The 17790-nt window shown below is 45.1% G+C and overlaps 1 protein-coding gene across 6 annotated transcripts in view; it reads left to right on the forward strand.

Moving 5' to 3' along the window:
* Positions 1 to 17790, forward strand: part of sdk2b (sidekick cell adhesion molecule 2b) — a 239733-nt gene that overhangs the window by 161825 nt on the left and 60118 nt on the right. For all 6 annotated transcript variants that reach the window (XM_034570880.1, XM_034570882.1, XM_034570883.1 and 3 more), the window contains exons 2-4: positions 1382 to 1541; positions 13559 to 13665; positions 16129 to 16276. In XM_034570880.1, coding sequence (XP_034426771.1) covers positions 1382 to 1541; positions 13559 to 13665; positions 16129 to 16276 — 415 coding nt within the window. The remainder of the gene's footprint in view (positions 1 to 1381; positions 1542 to 13558; positions 13666 to 16128; positions 16277 to 17790) is intronic.

Consider the following 17790-nt stretch of genomic DNA (forward strand, 5'->3'; position numbering starts at 1 on the left):
AAACTGTGAGTGTCTTTGTCTCTTAAAAAATCTTCATCGTATCGTCTCTCTGCGATTTGTCACCTTGGAATTTGTAAATGCAAAAATATTTCTTCTTACAAATTTTAAAAACTAGTTCCTGGATATAGCTTTGAGTACAAGACAGTAATGTGGGCCCATTATACTTTACCTTCAATCCTTAAATATCATATTTGTTCTCTTGCTCTCTGTTCTACTCTCATCCCCCCTTCTTCCCTCCTCCTCTCTGTCTACCTCCAGTGGATTTGTTGAGCCGAAATGGAAGAACTAAATATCAGCACTATAGATCATTTTGACAGTTTAATTTCAATGCCTGATTATCAGTCAATTTGATAATTATATTGTCCAACCATCCAATTAATGTGTTCTATATTTACAATGATCATCAAGTAAGCTCTCCATCTTTGCATCATTTATCAAGGCTGAGATATTGGAAGCGTGAGGGACCTTGACAGTTTTGCGTTCCAGGCGCCTTGATTGAGATATAAAGCTCAAAGCGGGTCTGGTGGCACGTTCGCCGTGTGCGTTACCCTGTGGAGACGTTGTCCCTGGTCTTCAATCCGTTACTTCACACTCTGCGGAGCGTGTTCCAGAAACACTAAGCGAGCGAACGACGGCGTGGAGGCGAACGAATGATGAAAGGATTTCATGCCTCCTCCTCCTCCTCCTCCTCCTCCTCGTCGTCTTCGCCTCTCCCCTGTCTGCTCTGTCTGGCTGGGAGGAGAGTGCCACGCCGTGCCAGTGAGTTACTGACACATAAATACACAGAGCAGGGGGATGCAGGACTCATCCTTCATGACTTGACGCCTCTGCTTCCTCTTCCTCTGTCAGCCAGACATTCCCTGACACTCCCAGACGAGATCACCCGGCACTCGTGAGATTCGGTAGCTCCGACCGGGACACGTTCAGATGGGGTTTTCCATCTGGAGTGTGGCTGCTTGGTGTTTACACGCCGGCGGTAAACAAATACACCGGAGTTTGCTCTGTCTCAGATACGATCGCAGCATCTGACCAATCTGCTCTGCTGCCATCAGAGAGATGTAACCATTAACCACGGTCGCCTCCCGTCACAAAGCTTTTCAGGAGTTCAACGTTTGCTCGTTAAAGTTTGGGTTCACATGAAGTAAATTTGCTTTTTTTCTCTCTTATCCCAAAATCTCACACTTTATTTCCCCCCGTCATTCTTTTTTTGTCTGTGTTTTCATTTGCTCTTCTTCTTGCCTGCGGGTTAACGGATGTGTGTGGGATTTAGGAGTAGGTGTGCTTTTGAGGTATTTGTCGTTGGTTCAACAGCAAAGTCTTATGGGGGGGGGGGAAACTGCATAAATCCTCAATTTCAAACCCTGTTGTTTGTTCTTCACAGATGACGTGCCTCCCTACTTCAAGACGGAGCCGGTGCGTAGTCAGCTCCATCTGGAACGCAACAGGCTGGTGCTGACCTGCATGGCCGAGGGCAGCTGGCCACTGGAGTTCAAATGGATCCACAACAGCACGGAGTTAACTCGCTTCTCACTGGAGTACAGGTGAATTCAAGCTGAATGACTGTGTGCAGGGCGGCAAAGAAAGAGAGGGATGTGATGTGTTGCTGAATGAAAGACTGATTGATAACTAAACCAAAAGTAGAGCGCGTGTTTGCCAAGGCCGGAACAGTCCAACACATGAGTGACAGGTTCTTATGGAAGAGAAAAGAAGGTGGTGTGATATCCGAGATGATTTGTCATAAAATATTGTCCTAAAAATAGGATCTGTGCATTTTATTCTTATAAATTAATGAAATATCTGGAGAAATGCGATTTGTTGCAGTGTCAACAAAGATTAAATCGGCACCAAATCTGCAACCGCACCAAAAACTGATTTTCCAACAAACCTCTAATTAGATAAAGTGATAATATTTTATATCTAAAAGCTCAAAGGTCAGTTTTACCGTGACACCATGATTCAAGGGCCAGAACGAGCATTTGTAACCAGATGTCCTTGCATCATATTGGATGATGATGTGTTTTGATAAAATCCAAGACGTGTAAAATTAAAGCACAAATCCGTTTTTCACCTTTGCCAATTCTGTAGTTCCTGCTCTCGGTAGTATTTTATCCGTGTATTTTATTTAGCACCACAGCAGTGCCATTATGTAGCAGCTTATGAAATAAAGAAATGGCTCCTGCTGTTTTGCTTTTTCTCTCTGCCTCCACCTTTCCCCTGGTGGCTCTGTGACCTCCATCATTCTCTCTGGGGAGGCAGCGAGCGGGCGAAAGCCGTGAATGCGGGTTAGAGCAGGAGATAAACCGTCTTTAATGGTAACTGGAAGATCCTAATCAAGTGGCAAACATTGCCGCTATCTCGGGGAGCAGCGAAGTCTGCACCGAGTGTTTCTGTGCGTGTGTGTGTGTAGACAGAGGTGTAAATGAAGCTCTGGAGGATCGAGAGAAAGTTCCTCGACGCACACTTTGCTGATCTTAGCTGAACTGTTTGTGTTCATGTGTGAGGAAGTGTGTGTGTGTGTGTGTGTGTGTGTGTGTGTGTGTGTGTGTGTGTGTGTGTGTGTGTGTGTGTGTGTGTGAAAACAACAGAGGGCCATCGTACGAGCAATATCGGCCTCGTTGATGGAGCGCAGCCTTTCTTCTGACAATCTCTGGAGGCAGATAAGATCAGAGCCAAGCGAGGAAGGGCAGAAGTGACACACAGATGCTGGAACAATTGATCAGAACGGACTGTACTTGAGAATAACAGTGTGTGTTATAGCCTCTGGGCCCCTTTGACTTTATTACAGGGTGAGTGATAGAACGGGTGATTAAACAAGTAGTCAGGCACCAGGCTACCTAGTATTCTCTCTTTCTCTGCGTGTAGTCTGTGCAGGATAGTTTCCCCAAAAATTATTAAAGTGACAAGGATTCCCACGGTGCACAACAGACAATGTGTGTATAATACTACACATTTATTCAGGCAGTATTGATCATGCAGCAGCTGGAGTGTTTAACAACAGTCTTTTATGAGCAACTTTAACAGTATATTGATCTTTGACTATTGTTCAACTTTAAAGCTATTTTGGTTCATGTTGTGTAAAGTCAGTGCAGCGCATTTGTTTGGCTTTGGCTGTTGACAGGTTAGCTTGTCTCAACCCATGCATGGTGCAACATATAGATTTTTTAATCCTGACTTTGTGCTCCGTCAATAACCGAGTGTCAACCCACCGTGACCTCACCCGGATTGAGACAGTAGTTTTCTTAAAGAATTCTTTTCACATTGGCCGGAATGAAGTGAAGTCAGGGAATCCTTAGTCGTGAAACCCCTCCTGCAAACAGAGACGTAAACACTAACAAACAAGGACGATAACAGTTCCGCTCAAATCCCAATTAACATCAGATCAGACTTTCCCTGTGTGTGTCTGTGTCTGTGTGTGTCTGTGTGTGTTGTTTGTGTGAGTGTACAGTCTCCCTCACTCTTGCACTCGGCTTTTCTCGGTGCCAGCAGAGATTTGCGCAGAGCAGCCCCTCATATTAATGAGGTTATGGTAGAGGTCCCCAGTGCTGAGCGCTGTTTTAAATATTGACACCATGCGACTTGACCTTGTGTCCTCTGGCAACCGATCAATACTTCAAGGTATGTGCATGAGCAGGCATCACTATTCAACTCTATTCTCTCTCTCTCTCTCTCTCTCTCTCTCTCTCTCTCTCTCTCTCTCTCTCTCCCTCTCTCTCTCTCTCAGTGGAGGTAAGGCAGCGGCCCAGTCTCAGTGATGGGCTGTGGGTTCTGCCACTCTAGGGAGAGAACAGGCTCAGCATTGACTGCTGTCAGATTAAAGCAACATCACCTCCTGTACGAACCATCTGGGCGCCGAGCGGCCTCGCACACACACGCCGTCACACACCGTTCGACCCCGGCCTCCTGCTCTCTTTGTTCACAAATAATAATTTTAAAAGATTTATCTGCAAATTAAAATTCAACTTCATTAAGATGGAAGATTGCATCTGACACAATTGAGGATTGTCGAGCCCCTCGGCCGCAGCATTATCCTGCAGACAATGTGGAGATCGGTGGAGCTATAAATACACAACGCAGCACCGCAGCTTCCAATCACATGACGAGAACAAAAACTCAGGGGCAATTACATGGCACGCTCCCAGACTTTATGCTGCTGCACATTAGCCGAGTTAATTATTAATCAAACCTCAAGAGTTATTTTTGTTTGTCAACTTCTTGGCCGGGGGAAGCTGGAGTGCAGCCTTGGTTTCTTTTTTTACCTGTGGGGGATAAACTTTTCCCCCAAAAGTCAAAAGAGGACTTCACAAAGGCAGAAAAAAAAAAAAAACACCAAAGTGGACGTGATCTAATCAGCAGTCACTCCCCGAACGTTATGGAGATGACGTGACAGCGCCGGCGTCACAAGCTCATTCTGATTGACTTATCATCTCCGTCCCTTGTTGTTGTCAAATTATTTTGAGGAGTGAAAATTAGTTTCCCTCTACGGGGCAATCAGAATGAAAAAGAAGAGCTCTCGTGGTCGTCTCTGCGTCTGACAATCAGGACAGAAAAAGAAAGAGAAAATGAGATATACATTTTGACAGCTGGCATAATGGAGTGTCACAGGGCTCCCTCCAGTAATGACTGCTCTCTGTGAAGTGTGACAGTTGTGCAGAGAAAAAACATGCAATCGACAGGTGCGTGTTTCTTCACACTCTCCTCTTTGTTCATCCTGTCTGGTTTAATCCGGTCGTACGTGAAGCACCGCCGAGCATCCATGTAGGTTTTTTTTTTTCAACAGATATAATTTCATGGTGGCTCTGAACAAATTAACACGAGTTCAGTACGACATTACTGCAAGTCCGGAGGGAAGGGATGGCGAGCTCGGCGTTCTAACTAGATGGAGATGAAGGAGGAACACGGGAGAGTAGCTGTAGATGTGTGTGTGTGTGTGTGTGTGTGTGTGTGTGTGTGTGTGTGTGTGTGTGTGTGTGTGTGTGTGTGTGTGTGTGTGTGTGTGTGTGTGTGTGTGTGTGTGTGTAGTATTCTGGTGTTCTGTTAAGTGCTTACAACTATTGCCACATAATCTCGGCAAGAGTAGAAACCAAATTACGTCGAAAACAAAAACTTTATTGTCAGTCAGCCGTCATGAACACTAATCTGTCATAAACAATCCTGAACGACAAACTAGGAGGAAGCTCCGAGCCACGTCAATGCAGTGTTTCCCATTAAATACTGTGACGGCCATAATCTCTCATATGTTCGTTTTTTGCAGCATGCTTGCTTATAATCCGTAAAGGTTTTACCATCCACAGTGATGTGCGTACCCACAAGGGAGTAAGGAAGTTGTCCTGTGTGTGTGTGGGGATATCAACAGGGTCAAGTTGAATGCATGGGAAAGAAATGGGATGAGGATTTAAGCATTGCATAAGATTTTGATCTTCAAATTCTCATTCACTTACTTTAATCCAGATTTCCCATGTTCAATCCTCCCTGTAGATTCAGATTGGCATCATCCTGTTCAACCTCACAAATCCACGCATTGCTCTTCCTGCTGCTGCTGCTCACTTTCTCTCACACATTGTTTAGTTAAATCCAGACATTATATTCTGTTTGTGACACCCCTCGTCTAATTAATCTATAGCGCGTGTAATTTCTACTGTTCAAGGACCCGCGAGGAGGCTGTGAATAAAAGTATTAAATTAAAAAATAAACCACTCTAAACCTAGAGTCCTTCTACTGGATGAAATGAGCGTGTCCTTGAAAAACCTACCAGGTTATATATTCATGCTCCATAACGTGCTAGGAAAAAAGAAGAGATTTGTAGATTTAAACCACGAGATAACAGAGTTTACGATCTGCAGGCAACAGAGGATGAGCTGATTATTAGTTGCTCGCCATGTAGTCACCGCATTAGCTCTAAAGAGATTAGCAATATTCGAAAGAGTAGCGCTGACGTACGATTACAGGCAGACAACTCTCTTGCACTTGGGTCTATCGGACAGAGGCAGCCAGGCAGCAACTCTCTCTCTCTCTCTCTCTCTCTCTCTCTCTCTCTCTCTCTCTCTCTCTCTCTCTCTCGCTCTCTTTCTCTCTTTCTCTCACTCCCTCTCGCTTGCTCTCTCTCTCTCTCTTTCTCTGGATGACCTTAATGGATTCCTATCTGTAACTAAAAATGTCCATTCTCTATCTTTCTGGCATTCTCCTCCGCAGCCCCCAGATACAATAGATTTTTTTAACCTTCTCTCTACCCCCCACCCCCCACACACACACACTCTCTGCCATCGTTCACTTCTTGTTTTCTACGGTGGAGTGGAGTGAGTGAGTGAGTCAGAAAGCGCAAGCGAGAGAGAAAGAGATGGTTTATTATGCACATGTGTGCGTTCACGTGTTTGCATGGATGAGTCTCTTCCACGTACGGCTGCTTTTCTAACGATCCACAACCGGCGTCGTGAAAAACTTCTGTTGAGGCACAAGGTCGTTTGATGTCATTAAAACACTTTCCCTACAACACCATTAATACTTGAAGATGTCACGTTTAAAAGGGCACATTACGTTTCCTTGAACTATGATGCTCGTGACTTTTTGTTTACAGTTTTGTCTGGAGTCACGATAGGATAGAAACGTGCTGCTCAGGTTCCCAAACGTTTAGTGCTGACCTACATTCACAGGGTTCTTGCAGGAGTGTTAGCGTCTGCAGGATTCTCCCTGATTCACACAGACCCCCGCACAGTGCTCCAAAAAGGAAAGGAAAGGCTGCTGGTGTTGCGTCATGCAATGAATTTAATACATCACCTGGGTTGCAGGATGGATGGAGCAGTGCTGTAGTGAATTCTTAAGTCTTCGCAGGCCTCTGATTAGTGATCATCTGGGACGTGGAATTAGAGCACGAAATAGAGTTCAATGAAGTCATTCAGACCCGAATCTGGCTGATCATCGGCTGATTCAATTAAGAAAACGCTCACAAAACACAGTTGGTGCCTGGTTTCCAACATCAAACTGCTTTTGCTGCCTCTTGTTCTAAAGAAATTCTGTTCGGGAGCCAATACAATATCTGCAACGCCCAGAAATTAGTTATTTACTCCAGCAAACAAGAAAACTTTGTTAATTATCATTACGATTGATATTGAATCAGTAAAAAATGTATTCTTACCTTTCTGATTCTTTAAACATAGTCGTGCATAGCAAATAAAGCACAACACATACATCATTTCCATTTGTTTTAATCGGTGGCAACAACACAACCCAGTGTCCTGTCTTCTAGTAATTCAAACAATACAGACTGGGTCTAAACGTTTAAAGGTTATAGAGGTTTGGGAAAGATGTTCTTGGTTAAACCTTGTAATTTGTGACGTGAAGTTTGAGAAACAAAGTGCTCGTTTTCATAAAGTCCAACAGAAATCACATTTTGTCATGCGTCAAAAATAATGCCACCATGTATTGTGAAGTTAAAAAGGAAGAAGAACCGTCTTCAGGGGAGTGTCTATAGAGACAGTTTATAGATTTCTGTACAACAATGGCTGTGGGGCAAAAAAATCTAAAAACAAACAAACTTTATCTTTAACTTAGAATGCGTGAGCAGGCAGCGTGTAGATGTTCGATACCCAGCTGTGCAGTAAGTGGCTGCAGTGGCAAAGTGCTGTATCAACTGCTCAGGGCTTTTATCCAATGCAGATGCACAGACTTTTGTTTGGCACGTATTGATACAACAGACGTCTGCGACTGTGTCTTCGGTCAGCTTGTATAAAGCCGTGTGTGAACATGCATCACTGAACAACGAGTGGCCATCGGAGACTCGTCACTTCTGCAAAGTCTGTGCAGCTCCGGGGCCAATGTCTTTCTGCAGGAGTCGTAGCTGGCAAAGTGCAGAGAGAACACAATAACAAAGCAGACCAATCGATATATATATGAAACGGATTGACAACATACAGTTGGCAGCGGTTGGTGTAAATTGTCTGTCCGTCTGTTTTCATCCTCACAAAACAAATGTGGGGGCCGTCCCTGTTGGCCTGTGGACGAATTGATTTCCAGTAGCTAAAGCCAGAAGTCCCCATTACCTGTCATGTGTTGTATGTGGTGGGTATTAAGAGCAAGACAGAACAAGATCGGAGTGAAGACTCCCATCTTGCAGAGCTCAGACGACATCACAACATGGGATTCAATACACTTTCAAATGACGCCCTTGTCAAATTAAATAGCGCATTATTGATTCTCCCTGAAAAATGAAGAGAGGCTTTCACAGACATCGCCTTTAGTCCAGTGAAGAATCTGGGAACGTGTACATTGGATTTATTCTTTCCCCCCGTCGATGTATTTGTCACACTGTGGCGTTTCACTTGGCTCGTTGCTTTGCGTGATGGATATTCCAAGTCGCGATAATACACATCGTCCTATTACAGTAATTACACACATCAATCCATCACCATCCATAAAATAAAATAAAAAAAGTAATTGGGCTGTCGGACGTAATCATTTGCCACCGCTGTTGCTTTTGTTTATCCGGCGCCGGATGTATTACAAGTGTAGCACAATGCCACGGGTGTACTCATTAACAAAAGTAAAGGGACATCAAACCGTTAAAAGAGGGCGATGACCTTTTCACAAACACCCAAACAATAACACGTGGGAACAACGGCGTCATTACAAGTGAGCCGTGACACGCCGTGGTACGTGTCTGCCTTCGTTAGGAGCCTTAAAATTTGTGTTGCGTGGCGAGGTGAGCTTTGAGATCAGGTTTCAAACTATTTGCCGCGGGAAAAATCCTTAAAATTGAAAGTAAACGCATCTCGTGTGTCAGTTTTACGATGATTTATAATGCTTCATGATTTACGACCATGCAGTCAGGGTAGAATTACGACGTGATTTCCGCTGTATAACAAGCAATTTAAGTAAGATGTTATTGGAGCCAACCTTGGCCACAGGTATGATGTTATTATAGAGACACTCACGATAAAGTGCACCGCTGCCGTCTTCAATCAAGGATTATAGTTTTGCCGATCATCCCCGTCCGCCCCTATCATCGTTCCCTCCCTCTTTCCTCCGTCCCTTCCATCATTTCCACTCCCTGTGCTTTGATCCCTCTCCAACCCACTTCATACCCGGTCCGTCTTCCTTCACGTCCCCCTATCCATCTCCCTGCCACTCCTCCATCTAATCATTTCTCCTGAGTGGGGCTAATTAAAGGGGATCTGACGGAGTGCGCTGACCACAGGAACATCAATCAATCTCTGTCCAACACGGCGAGCCCCCCGCTGACTCCCCCCAACCTGCTGCCGACGTGCAGCTCCGCAAAGGTTAATTGTATTCATTATATAAGGGACAGAGCAAAAGAGGGAGACGGCGAGAGAGAGAGGATAGTGTCCAAAGTCACCCTGAAGATTCTGGCTCGGGGTGAATTCTCCCCAGGCCTCAGCCAGGTTAAACTTTAAGCACCGACTCCACCTGGCGCCTACGTCTCGATTAAAGTCCGAGTCACCCGGGCTCCGATGTGACCAGCATTCCTACGTCGCCGCCACTCCCTTCCCTCGCCTCATCGTGTCTTCACCTCGTCTCCTTTCCATCTCTGCATAACACATATACGTAATTGTATTAATTTACTTGATGGAAACATATGAAAGGAGTCACACATCATTAATGGAGCCTCCTGATTAGTTGATTAAGCCTTAACAGACTTTGGGCTAAAACTCATTAAGTCCTTCGGGGTCCAAGTTGCTGCTAATGAGGTTTGATACCGCTTCATTTTTTTTGTTATAGATATTAGCAGTCATCTGACGCACCCGGCCGTTTGTTATTGTGGCACCATTAGTTAGCTGCTTTCGAAGAAGCAACTTTAAAGACAAAATACAGGTCTTTTACACTGATGCTATAATCAAACTGAGTCCCTGTTTCGTTTTACTTAAATCGTGGAGCCTGATGTTACATTCAAACCCATGTTCTGAGCAGGACAGAGGGTTATTTTGCTCTGCTTTGCATCAACCAGTCAGTTACAAGAAACATATCTTGCCCAGTAAGTAGAAGCAATTTCCTTTTCTCAACGAGTATCAGAAATATACTCGCTCAAGAGCTCCTATCTCTGTTAATCAGCTGCCCAAGACTTGACTCACACAAATTTGGTTATTGACAGTAGATGGTTCAAATCCTTACTCCTAACCTCACACATATTTATATCTCTGATTGGAGAGTGGAAGGAAGCAGACATCAATCAAAAGCATCGGAGGGGCACTATATACGAGGCAATGCTACCTTATTTATTCTGTAAATGCCAATTTAAAATCACTTCTTCAGAACGCTGTGGTGTAATTGTTTTTCCCATCAAAGTTTCATAATGACGTGAAAATGTTTTTTGCACAAAACATAAACGATCTCTAAATAACAGTTTTGCTATTATTCGAAATGCTTCTTGTGTCGATTTGACTCATTTGTCGAAGTCGGGCTGACCCTCGGGAACACCTGTTAAAGCATCCAACAAGTTTTTACCATCCTCAGCAGGCAGACAGGACTCTAAGAGTTCACTGTACCTATAAGGTAACGAGTACACCAGACGCATCCAATGACTTAAATCTCTGTTTTCGAGACTTCCCTGTAAAAGAATGAGCGAATACGTCATGTGCATGTGGGATATTCCAAACCGTTTATTAGCTAGTTTTAGTAAAAGAAGCAGGAAGTTACGTGATGTCGTATAGAGAGAGAGACAAAGTCCACACTAGGAGCTCTTAACCATGTGTTATAATGAGGAAACCTTAGCACACTGGCTGCTGTCACACTCCTGTAGGGACAAGAAATCTCTTTGGTCATTAGGGGGCAGGATTTATTTGGTGCCTCAGAGGTCTGGAGCCAGACAACCAGCAAGGTACAGATTGATGTCTCCTTTTGATGTGAGTGGCAAAGCAAACCAAAGGGGGGGGGGGGGGAGTGAATAGTCTCCCATGTGGAAATGTGGCAAGAAAAACCTAAACTGAGTCAAACAACAAATGTGAATGTTTCCCTACAGAGCACGGGGGGGGTAAGTGAATGGTTTAATGATTATTAATGGGTATTGAGTGGTGACACTGTGTAATACCACCTTCAAAAACACCAAAATCACAGAATATCCATGTATTTGTATGCGTATAAAAATATATAAAAACTGGCGCAGCATTACTCTGCACTTCCCCGAGGGCATGTAGATGACTGCTCCTACTTAAAAGCAGGATTTCTGTTAACTTCATCAAAATCACGAGCACTTCAAAGGGACTCCTGCTTCTCTGTGGACAGGTTTGTTAAAATATTTAGATTTTCGTATTAGGTTTCACTCTGTAAAATATGTGTTTGGTTAGCTAATTTTACTCAGTCATAGAAAAATATCATTTCCCCTTTTGCTTCTTCTTCTCTTTACCCTTCGGCGGTGTGCGAAAGTGTGTGTGCCGGCTCCTTTTTAAACCTGTTTTCATACATTTGTAGTGAACTGCAGAGCTGTCAAGGGGAGCAGTGTTTTACACAGCATCATATACTACTATCACTGCGTATTTCAGAGGGAACATTTGTTATGAGGCTGCCTAGTTCTCAATTTTTGCTTTATTTTTTGCCCGTTCTCTCAAACAGCACGTTGAAAGCTCCTCTGAATCCTGCAATTGCTCTCTTTTTTTCCCTCTCTCTTTCATTCCTCTGCACACACACACACACACACACACACACACAAAAAAAACCTCTTTAAACCAAAGGTCGTGTCACAAAACAACTTTTTCAAACAAGCTGCGGTTACTGTAGAAACCAGTGCATCCCAGCGCTGAGGGTTACACTCAGACATCGTGCCTGGCAGAGCGCTAAACGCTCCTCAGCACATAACGTGCCCGTAATGTGACAGCGAAGATGGCGAAGCACACTCCCCGTGGCAACTGTTTCACCTCCCACAAGAAGTATGTATTGTGACAAGAGAACGAGTCGTGCTAGTGGCTTGAATTAAACAACTCTCGGCGTAGGCTGATTCACAACTTGTGCATGTTGCCGTCTAACATGTCATTAGAGGCCGCGTGTGCAGCCGCTGTAATAATTGGCGGCTCCGTGTATTTCCCCCTGCGCCGCCATTTATTGGTTATTGGAGCGCTGTCGGTGGCTGGCGTGCAGCCGGGACTCGCTGGAATGAATGACACAGAATCAACGACGTGTCCTGGTGCAATGAGGTCGTGTTTTACAGTGGCGCCCTGGTGTATAAGAGATACTGAAGCACACACTCCAACAAACATCGAGCCCTAACAACAGCATCTATAGGAGTCTCCTTTGAGTTTAACAGACTGGTTGTTCGTAGCCGTCTATCAGTGGAATCCACAAGCTGTCACACACAGGTTCAGATCCTTCGAGAGAAACTAGTTTGTGTGATGTGTCGTTTTGAATGTCCTCTTAAAATCATCACGGCACCTGCGTCCCTCTCCTGTAGCAGCCGACTGTGTCTTTTGTGTGTCTTTGTGATCTCAATGTAACACACAGGGCGGCAAAAAACACCTGTTGAAGGATCCTCCTCGAAGATATTCCTAGTTTTACACTTTGAGAAAAGGAAATTTGAACCACATCTAAAAGAATTTCAATGTCACAGTTTTAAGATTTACTAATATGAGTCTTTTAAATGTTTGCACATTAAAAAGACAGAATATCATTTTAACAAGGTTTCGGCTGGGTCACAACTCCTGTTGTGTTGTAAAAGAGTTTTTATGGGCGGCATGTATATTTTGTGAAGTTTATGTGTGATGTAGTTGTTTCTCAATGATATAGATGTTAACAAGACCAATGATAACACTGCGTTTGATGGTTATTTATCTATTAGGCTGTTTCCTTCAAACTCTGCCTAAGTACATTTTTAATTACATGTTCAAATCTCTTTAAAACAAGTATTGTTTTTAATGGAATTTCTCAGTTGCAAGACAAGTTTTAATTACAGGGGTTATTGGAGCATTCGCTAAATAAATGAGCATTTGTACCATTCTCTCTTGCCACTTATCCTCTTGGCATCAGCTGTTGTCACCAGATGTGGCTGAAGATGCTGCATACATCAAGTCGGTCCTGACGCACAGCAGCCTCATAAACTATATGTAACGCTGCCTCCAAATGGCAGGGAGGCGGTACTGCCGTCCACAGCTGGCCACTGGAATCAAGGTCACGGGGAGAGTGTGAACTGCTGGAGACGAACGGCTTCGACCTTTGTCCCAGGGGACTGTGTGTGTTTGTGTGTGTGTTTGCATAGAGGACATTTTAAACATGTTTGTTGTCTGTGCGTGTCTACATAAGTGTGTGTGTGTGTCTGTCGGTGTGCGTGTGTCTTGGGGGAGAGCTTCGCTGTAGTAGCTGGGTTAGCCTCTCGAGCATCATTATCAGTGGAATAAACAACAGCTAAGCTCCGACGTCCTCTGTGCCCTTGTTCCTCTATTAGATGTTCTTAAGTTTGTGCGTGTGCTCAGACGTCGAAGTGCGCGCACACACACATCTGCAAGTGCTGCTCGCATAAGTGCCCCCTGTTAATTTCTACCTTTGTCTCAATTAGTTTGCCTGTTTGTTGTGATTGAACATGATTCTCATCTGTGTGTGTGTGTGTGTGTGTGTGTGCTTATTAAAGGTACCTCATCCCCTCACTGGACCGCTCGCACGCCGGCTTCTACCGCTGCATCGTCAGGAACCGGGTGGGCGCCCTTCTGCAGCGGCGCACAGAAGTACAGGTGGCCTGTAAGTATCCACACGCGAGGCAGGTGAAGCGCAGACGAATGGACCGACTGGAGGAATGAATGGATGGGTAAAAGAGAGAGAGAGTGTGTGTGTGTGTGTGTGTGTGTGTGTGTGTGTGTGTGTGTGTGTGTGTGTGTGTGTGTGTGTGTGTGTGTGTGTGTGTGTGTGTGTGTGTGTGTGTGTGTGTGTGTGTGTGCGCGTGTGTGTGTGTGCAGAGTACTCAGTATGCCCACACTCTGTTTGGTTGCCTTTGTATCAAGGACTGACAAGGGAGGGACAGATGCTGCCGGGGTGAAAGATCTACCTGCATCTCATTCGAGGTGTTATCAACGTGGACAGCTGTTCCACTCAGCATTCTCATTAGATTGATATTGTTGCCGTGGTTGTTTCTAACTTTGCTGGGCCGTCGCTTATTCCATCCCCTCTCTCTCTCTCTCTCTCTCTTTCTCTCTCTCTCTCTCTCTTTTGTCAACAACATCTGTCGTTTCGGGCCGAAAGTGGAGCTCAGATGCGCCGCGTGTTCGGGAAAATTTCCAGTGCCGGTTTCAGGCCGTTTAGCTCCCCCGTCTTGTTAACGAGCTATTATAGATGCGCCGCAGAGGTGTCTGGAGTGTTGTCACATCGAATCCGCCGCCACCACCACGTACCTACCCCCCCACCCCCCCCAACCATCCTACGCCCATTATCCTGCTTTCCCTGGGTGTGCCAGGTTCATTGGTTACCCCCTTGTTCCAACGACATGTGAGTGGATGTGACACGCGGCTGTACCTGACTGAACAATGCAGCCAACCAGGCGTGAGAGAGAAAGTGATGGGAGGGAGACAGGGAGGATTTAAACAGTCCCCCCCCCCTGCTCCACTTCTTTAGTATTTGGGCAAACACACTGTCGTGGAGGCCAAACTTCTTCCCTCTGCTTGTTCTCTCTCCCTCCGTCTCTTTGTTGCTTCCATCACACTTTCTGTTCTGTGTGCCGTTGTTTGCAGTCTGGCCACCACTGTTTTTCCATTAACTTCGTGGCTCCCACCCCACTGGTAATCTGTCTCTCTATATTCCCACCTCTTCCCATTTCCATACTCCTCTTCGTCCCCCTCATCGGTCGCTCGTGAAGGGAATGCGGACGGCTGAGGAAGGAGAACTAAGGACACCTGCAGAAGAACCGGACGAGACAGACGGGTGGGGGGGGGAGCGAGGGAGGATGGAAGATAGAAAGGGAAAGATGGGCAGTTCTCTTTCGGGAGCCGCGCCATTGAGGCATCACAATTAGGTTTGCGGAGGACACACCTCGGAGAAAGGGAAACATGCCGAGGCATTAGAGATTAGGGAAGGGGAGGAGGACATCACATCGCCGAAACTGCAGATCAAAGTCAGGGGATTTGCACACCTCCCAGATTTTCATTTGAGCTAAGCACCACAGCCGCACCGCAAAGCCAGATTACCTTTTTTTTATTCTCTTTGAAAGAGAGAGAGAGAGAGGGAGAGGATGAGGTAGAGAGAGAAGATTGCTATCGATGCACAACCACTCCACCAACTCTCGTTCAAAGCCCCATACCTTGATCTCTGCGTGTTTCAAAGATATTATTTCTTAACTGCGTTAGAAACCTAATTGAGTGTTTCATGTAATGGTGAAATGATTTCAGCACTTCTTTTTTTTTGCTTCGTTGTTCCCGCTGAATTGAAAATCGCTCTCTCAAGGAGCTAAAAACACAATCTCAAGGTGTCTCAGCCTCCGTGTCTGCGCTTTCCCTTTTTTTTGCGACGGCGTTTCGATGAAGAAAAAAAACTAAAGTCTCCTCGTTACCGCCGTCTCCAAACGGTTCACAGTCAGCGTCAGCCCTGTACGAGTGAATCTGAGAACTGCACGGCAGAGATCTGAAGCCGGAATCGACGTGAAGGGAAGCAAAAAACTTACATTTATTTTACAAACAGGCAGAGAGAAGAGAGTTGGGGGGGATATCACCGCAGCAGTTTTCTCAGCTTTCAAGATATAATGAAGCAGGCGAGGAATAAAAACCCTCTGTTACACATTGTAATGGGAAAAGATGGAATAGCAGCAGCACTGGTCGTCCACTGTGGCGAGCGATGCACACATTTAGAGCGTGATCGAGATTGATTGCCCTCGATACGTCCACACGAGAGGATCCAGAGTATGAATATGAGTCAATCCTGTGTCCCGCCTGTGTCCCTCTGTGAGTCATTACGTCTTAGTTCCCTCTTGCCTTTTCTTGATGTACTGTGGAAACCATGGCAACAACACTGTGCTGTCCATCAAAGCAGCTCCATGTAAGATGGCAGACGAGAAAGCAGATGGCAAAAGCTCGGCTGGGCACCTGAAGTCAGACTCCTGACAGAACGACAGGGGCGTTGTGACTGTGACTCTTCTTTGCAGCCTTTTCCTTTTTTCTTACTCTCTGGTTTTCTGTTCATGTGTGTGTGTGTGCTGTTTGTTTGTTTGTCTTCCTGCAGTCATGGGCAGCTTTGAGGAAGGTGAACGCGCCCAGTCGGTGTCTCAGGGAGAGGGCGCCGTCGTCATGGCACCACGCATCCGCAGCTTCCCCCAGCCACAAGTCACCTGGTTCAGAGACGGGCGCAAGATCCCACCCAGCAGCCGCATGTAAGTCGCTTTTCCTTACTTTTGTGTTTTGTCCTTTTGGAGAATTTACTCGTGTTTGATTCTGGCAAACACTTGATGGTGGTTTGCTCTCTGAGGACATCGAAAACGCTTTGGTTGGAGAGCGTCTGATCCTACCTGTCGTGCGTCATTCATCTCGCCGCGTTTTGAGGTAAAGGAGTTTGGGTTTTTCTTCTGCAGATCAAGGTTCCGAGACCAAAGCAGCTTTGACATTGTGTGAAATGGAATTGCCACCTCTGTTCCTCATTTTCATTTCAAGAGAAAAACCAAAAGCGAGCACTTTCACCTCAGCTCATCTGTGTCTCTGTCTCTTTCTTCAATGTTCCCTTCTCGCTGTCTGTCTTCATTTTGGCATCAAACGTTAGCCGGTAGCTTCGGGCAAATACCACATGGACACAAACGTCCCGAGCAGCAGTTCAACTTCTTGCTCCCGGTCCGACTCCCGGCTGTTTGAACAATTTACCGCATGTCATTCTCCTACAGTGTCGTCACTCTCCCTATCAAATAAAGACACAGAAACGGCCCCAAAAATAAGCTAAAGGCAGTGTTTTCTGAGGTCAGCTATCAGTATTCGCCAGCCGGCAGCGATTGGTGTTTGCACAACGCCATCAGAGCACCGATGAGGCCAGTGACCACTGGAGCTGCATACGTCCTGAAATGGGATTTGGTGTAAACAGAGAGCTGCTCCTTCTGATTTGCTCCAGTTGTAGAAACAAGGAAACACATTTCATCGATATATTCAGGCTTGTATATTGTTAAACGAATACCACATCGATTTAGCATCGCACTCCTTTAACTCTGACCATGTTTCCACGCACGGCATTGTCCCGACTCTTGACCTTTTTCTGAATAAGATATTATTTCAATTGATGTTTTCACGAGTGGCCAATAGAAGAACATGTCAGAGCAGCTAGTCTGATTAGGACTCCAGTCAACGTGGGCACGTATCATCAAGCAGTAGATAACCGACGTATGTCAATGTCACGGCATGATGTGAAAACTCCAATAGGACGTTATCTTGTGATTAATTGGTTGTTTAAACGTGTGGTGCCCTTCACAGAAGAGGAATAGTAAAGGGAGAAGCATGAGGAGAGAAACCCACCAAGCAATGCTATCAAAACATACGAATACATATCGTACCTGAGCTGTGAACACATTTATTCTCAGAACCACTTTAACATCTTCTTAATTATTCTATCTTCTTAGCTCATTCATCAAATGGCATTGAATTATGAAATATCCTTTTAAACTTTAACTTATTCTTACCCTGAACACAGCAGCTTAGATCCGATAGATAGAATAATGATGCAACTAAGGTCGAAGGATTCCTCGTATCTTAACTGGATTACTGCTTATTTCGAGGTTGACGTTATTCAAGGTATCAGAACTTATTTGTGTTAAAAGGTTTTAATAAAACAGAGATATCTTGTTTTTTTTTTATTCTACACATTCCTCCTCTTCGTCTAAACGTGGTGCCTCCTGCCTAAATTACCCAC

Source organism: Hippoglossus hippoglossus, chromosome 19, assembly GCF_009819705.1.
Source record: "Hippoglossus hippoglossus isolate fHipHip1 chromosome 19, fHipHip1.pri, whole genome shotgun sequence".
Classification (NCBI taxonomy): Eukaryota; Metazoa; Chordata; class Actinopteri; order Pleuronectiformes; family Pleuronectidae; genus Hippoglossus; species Hippoglossus hippoglossus.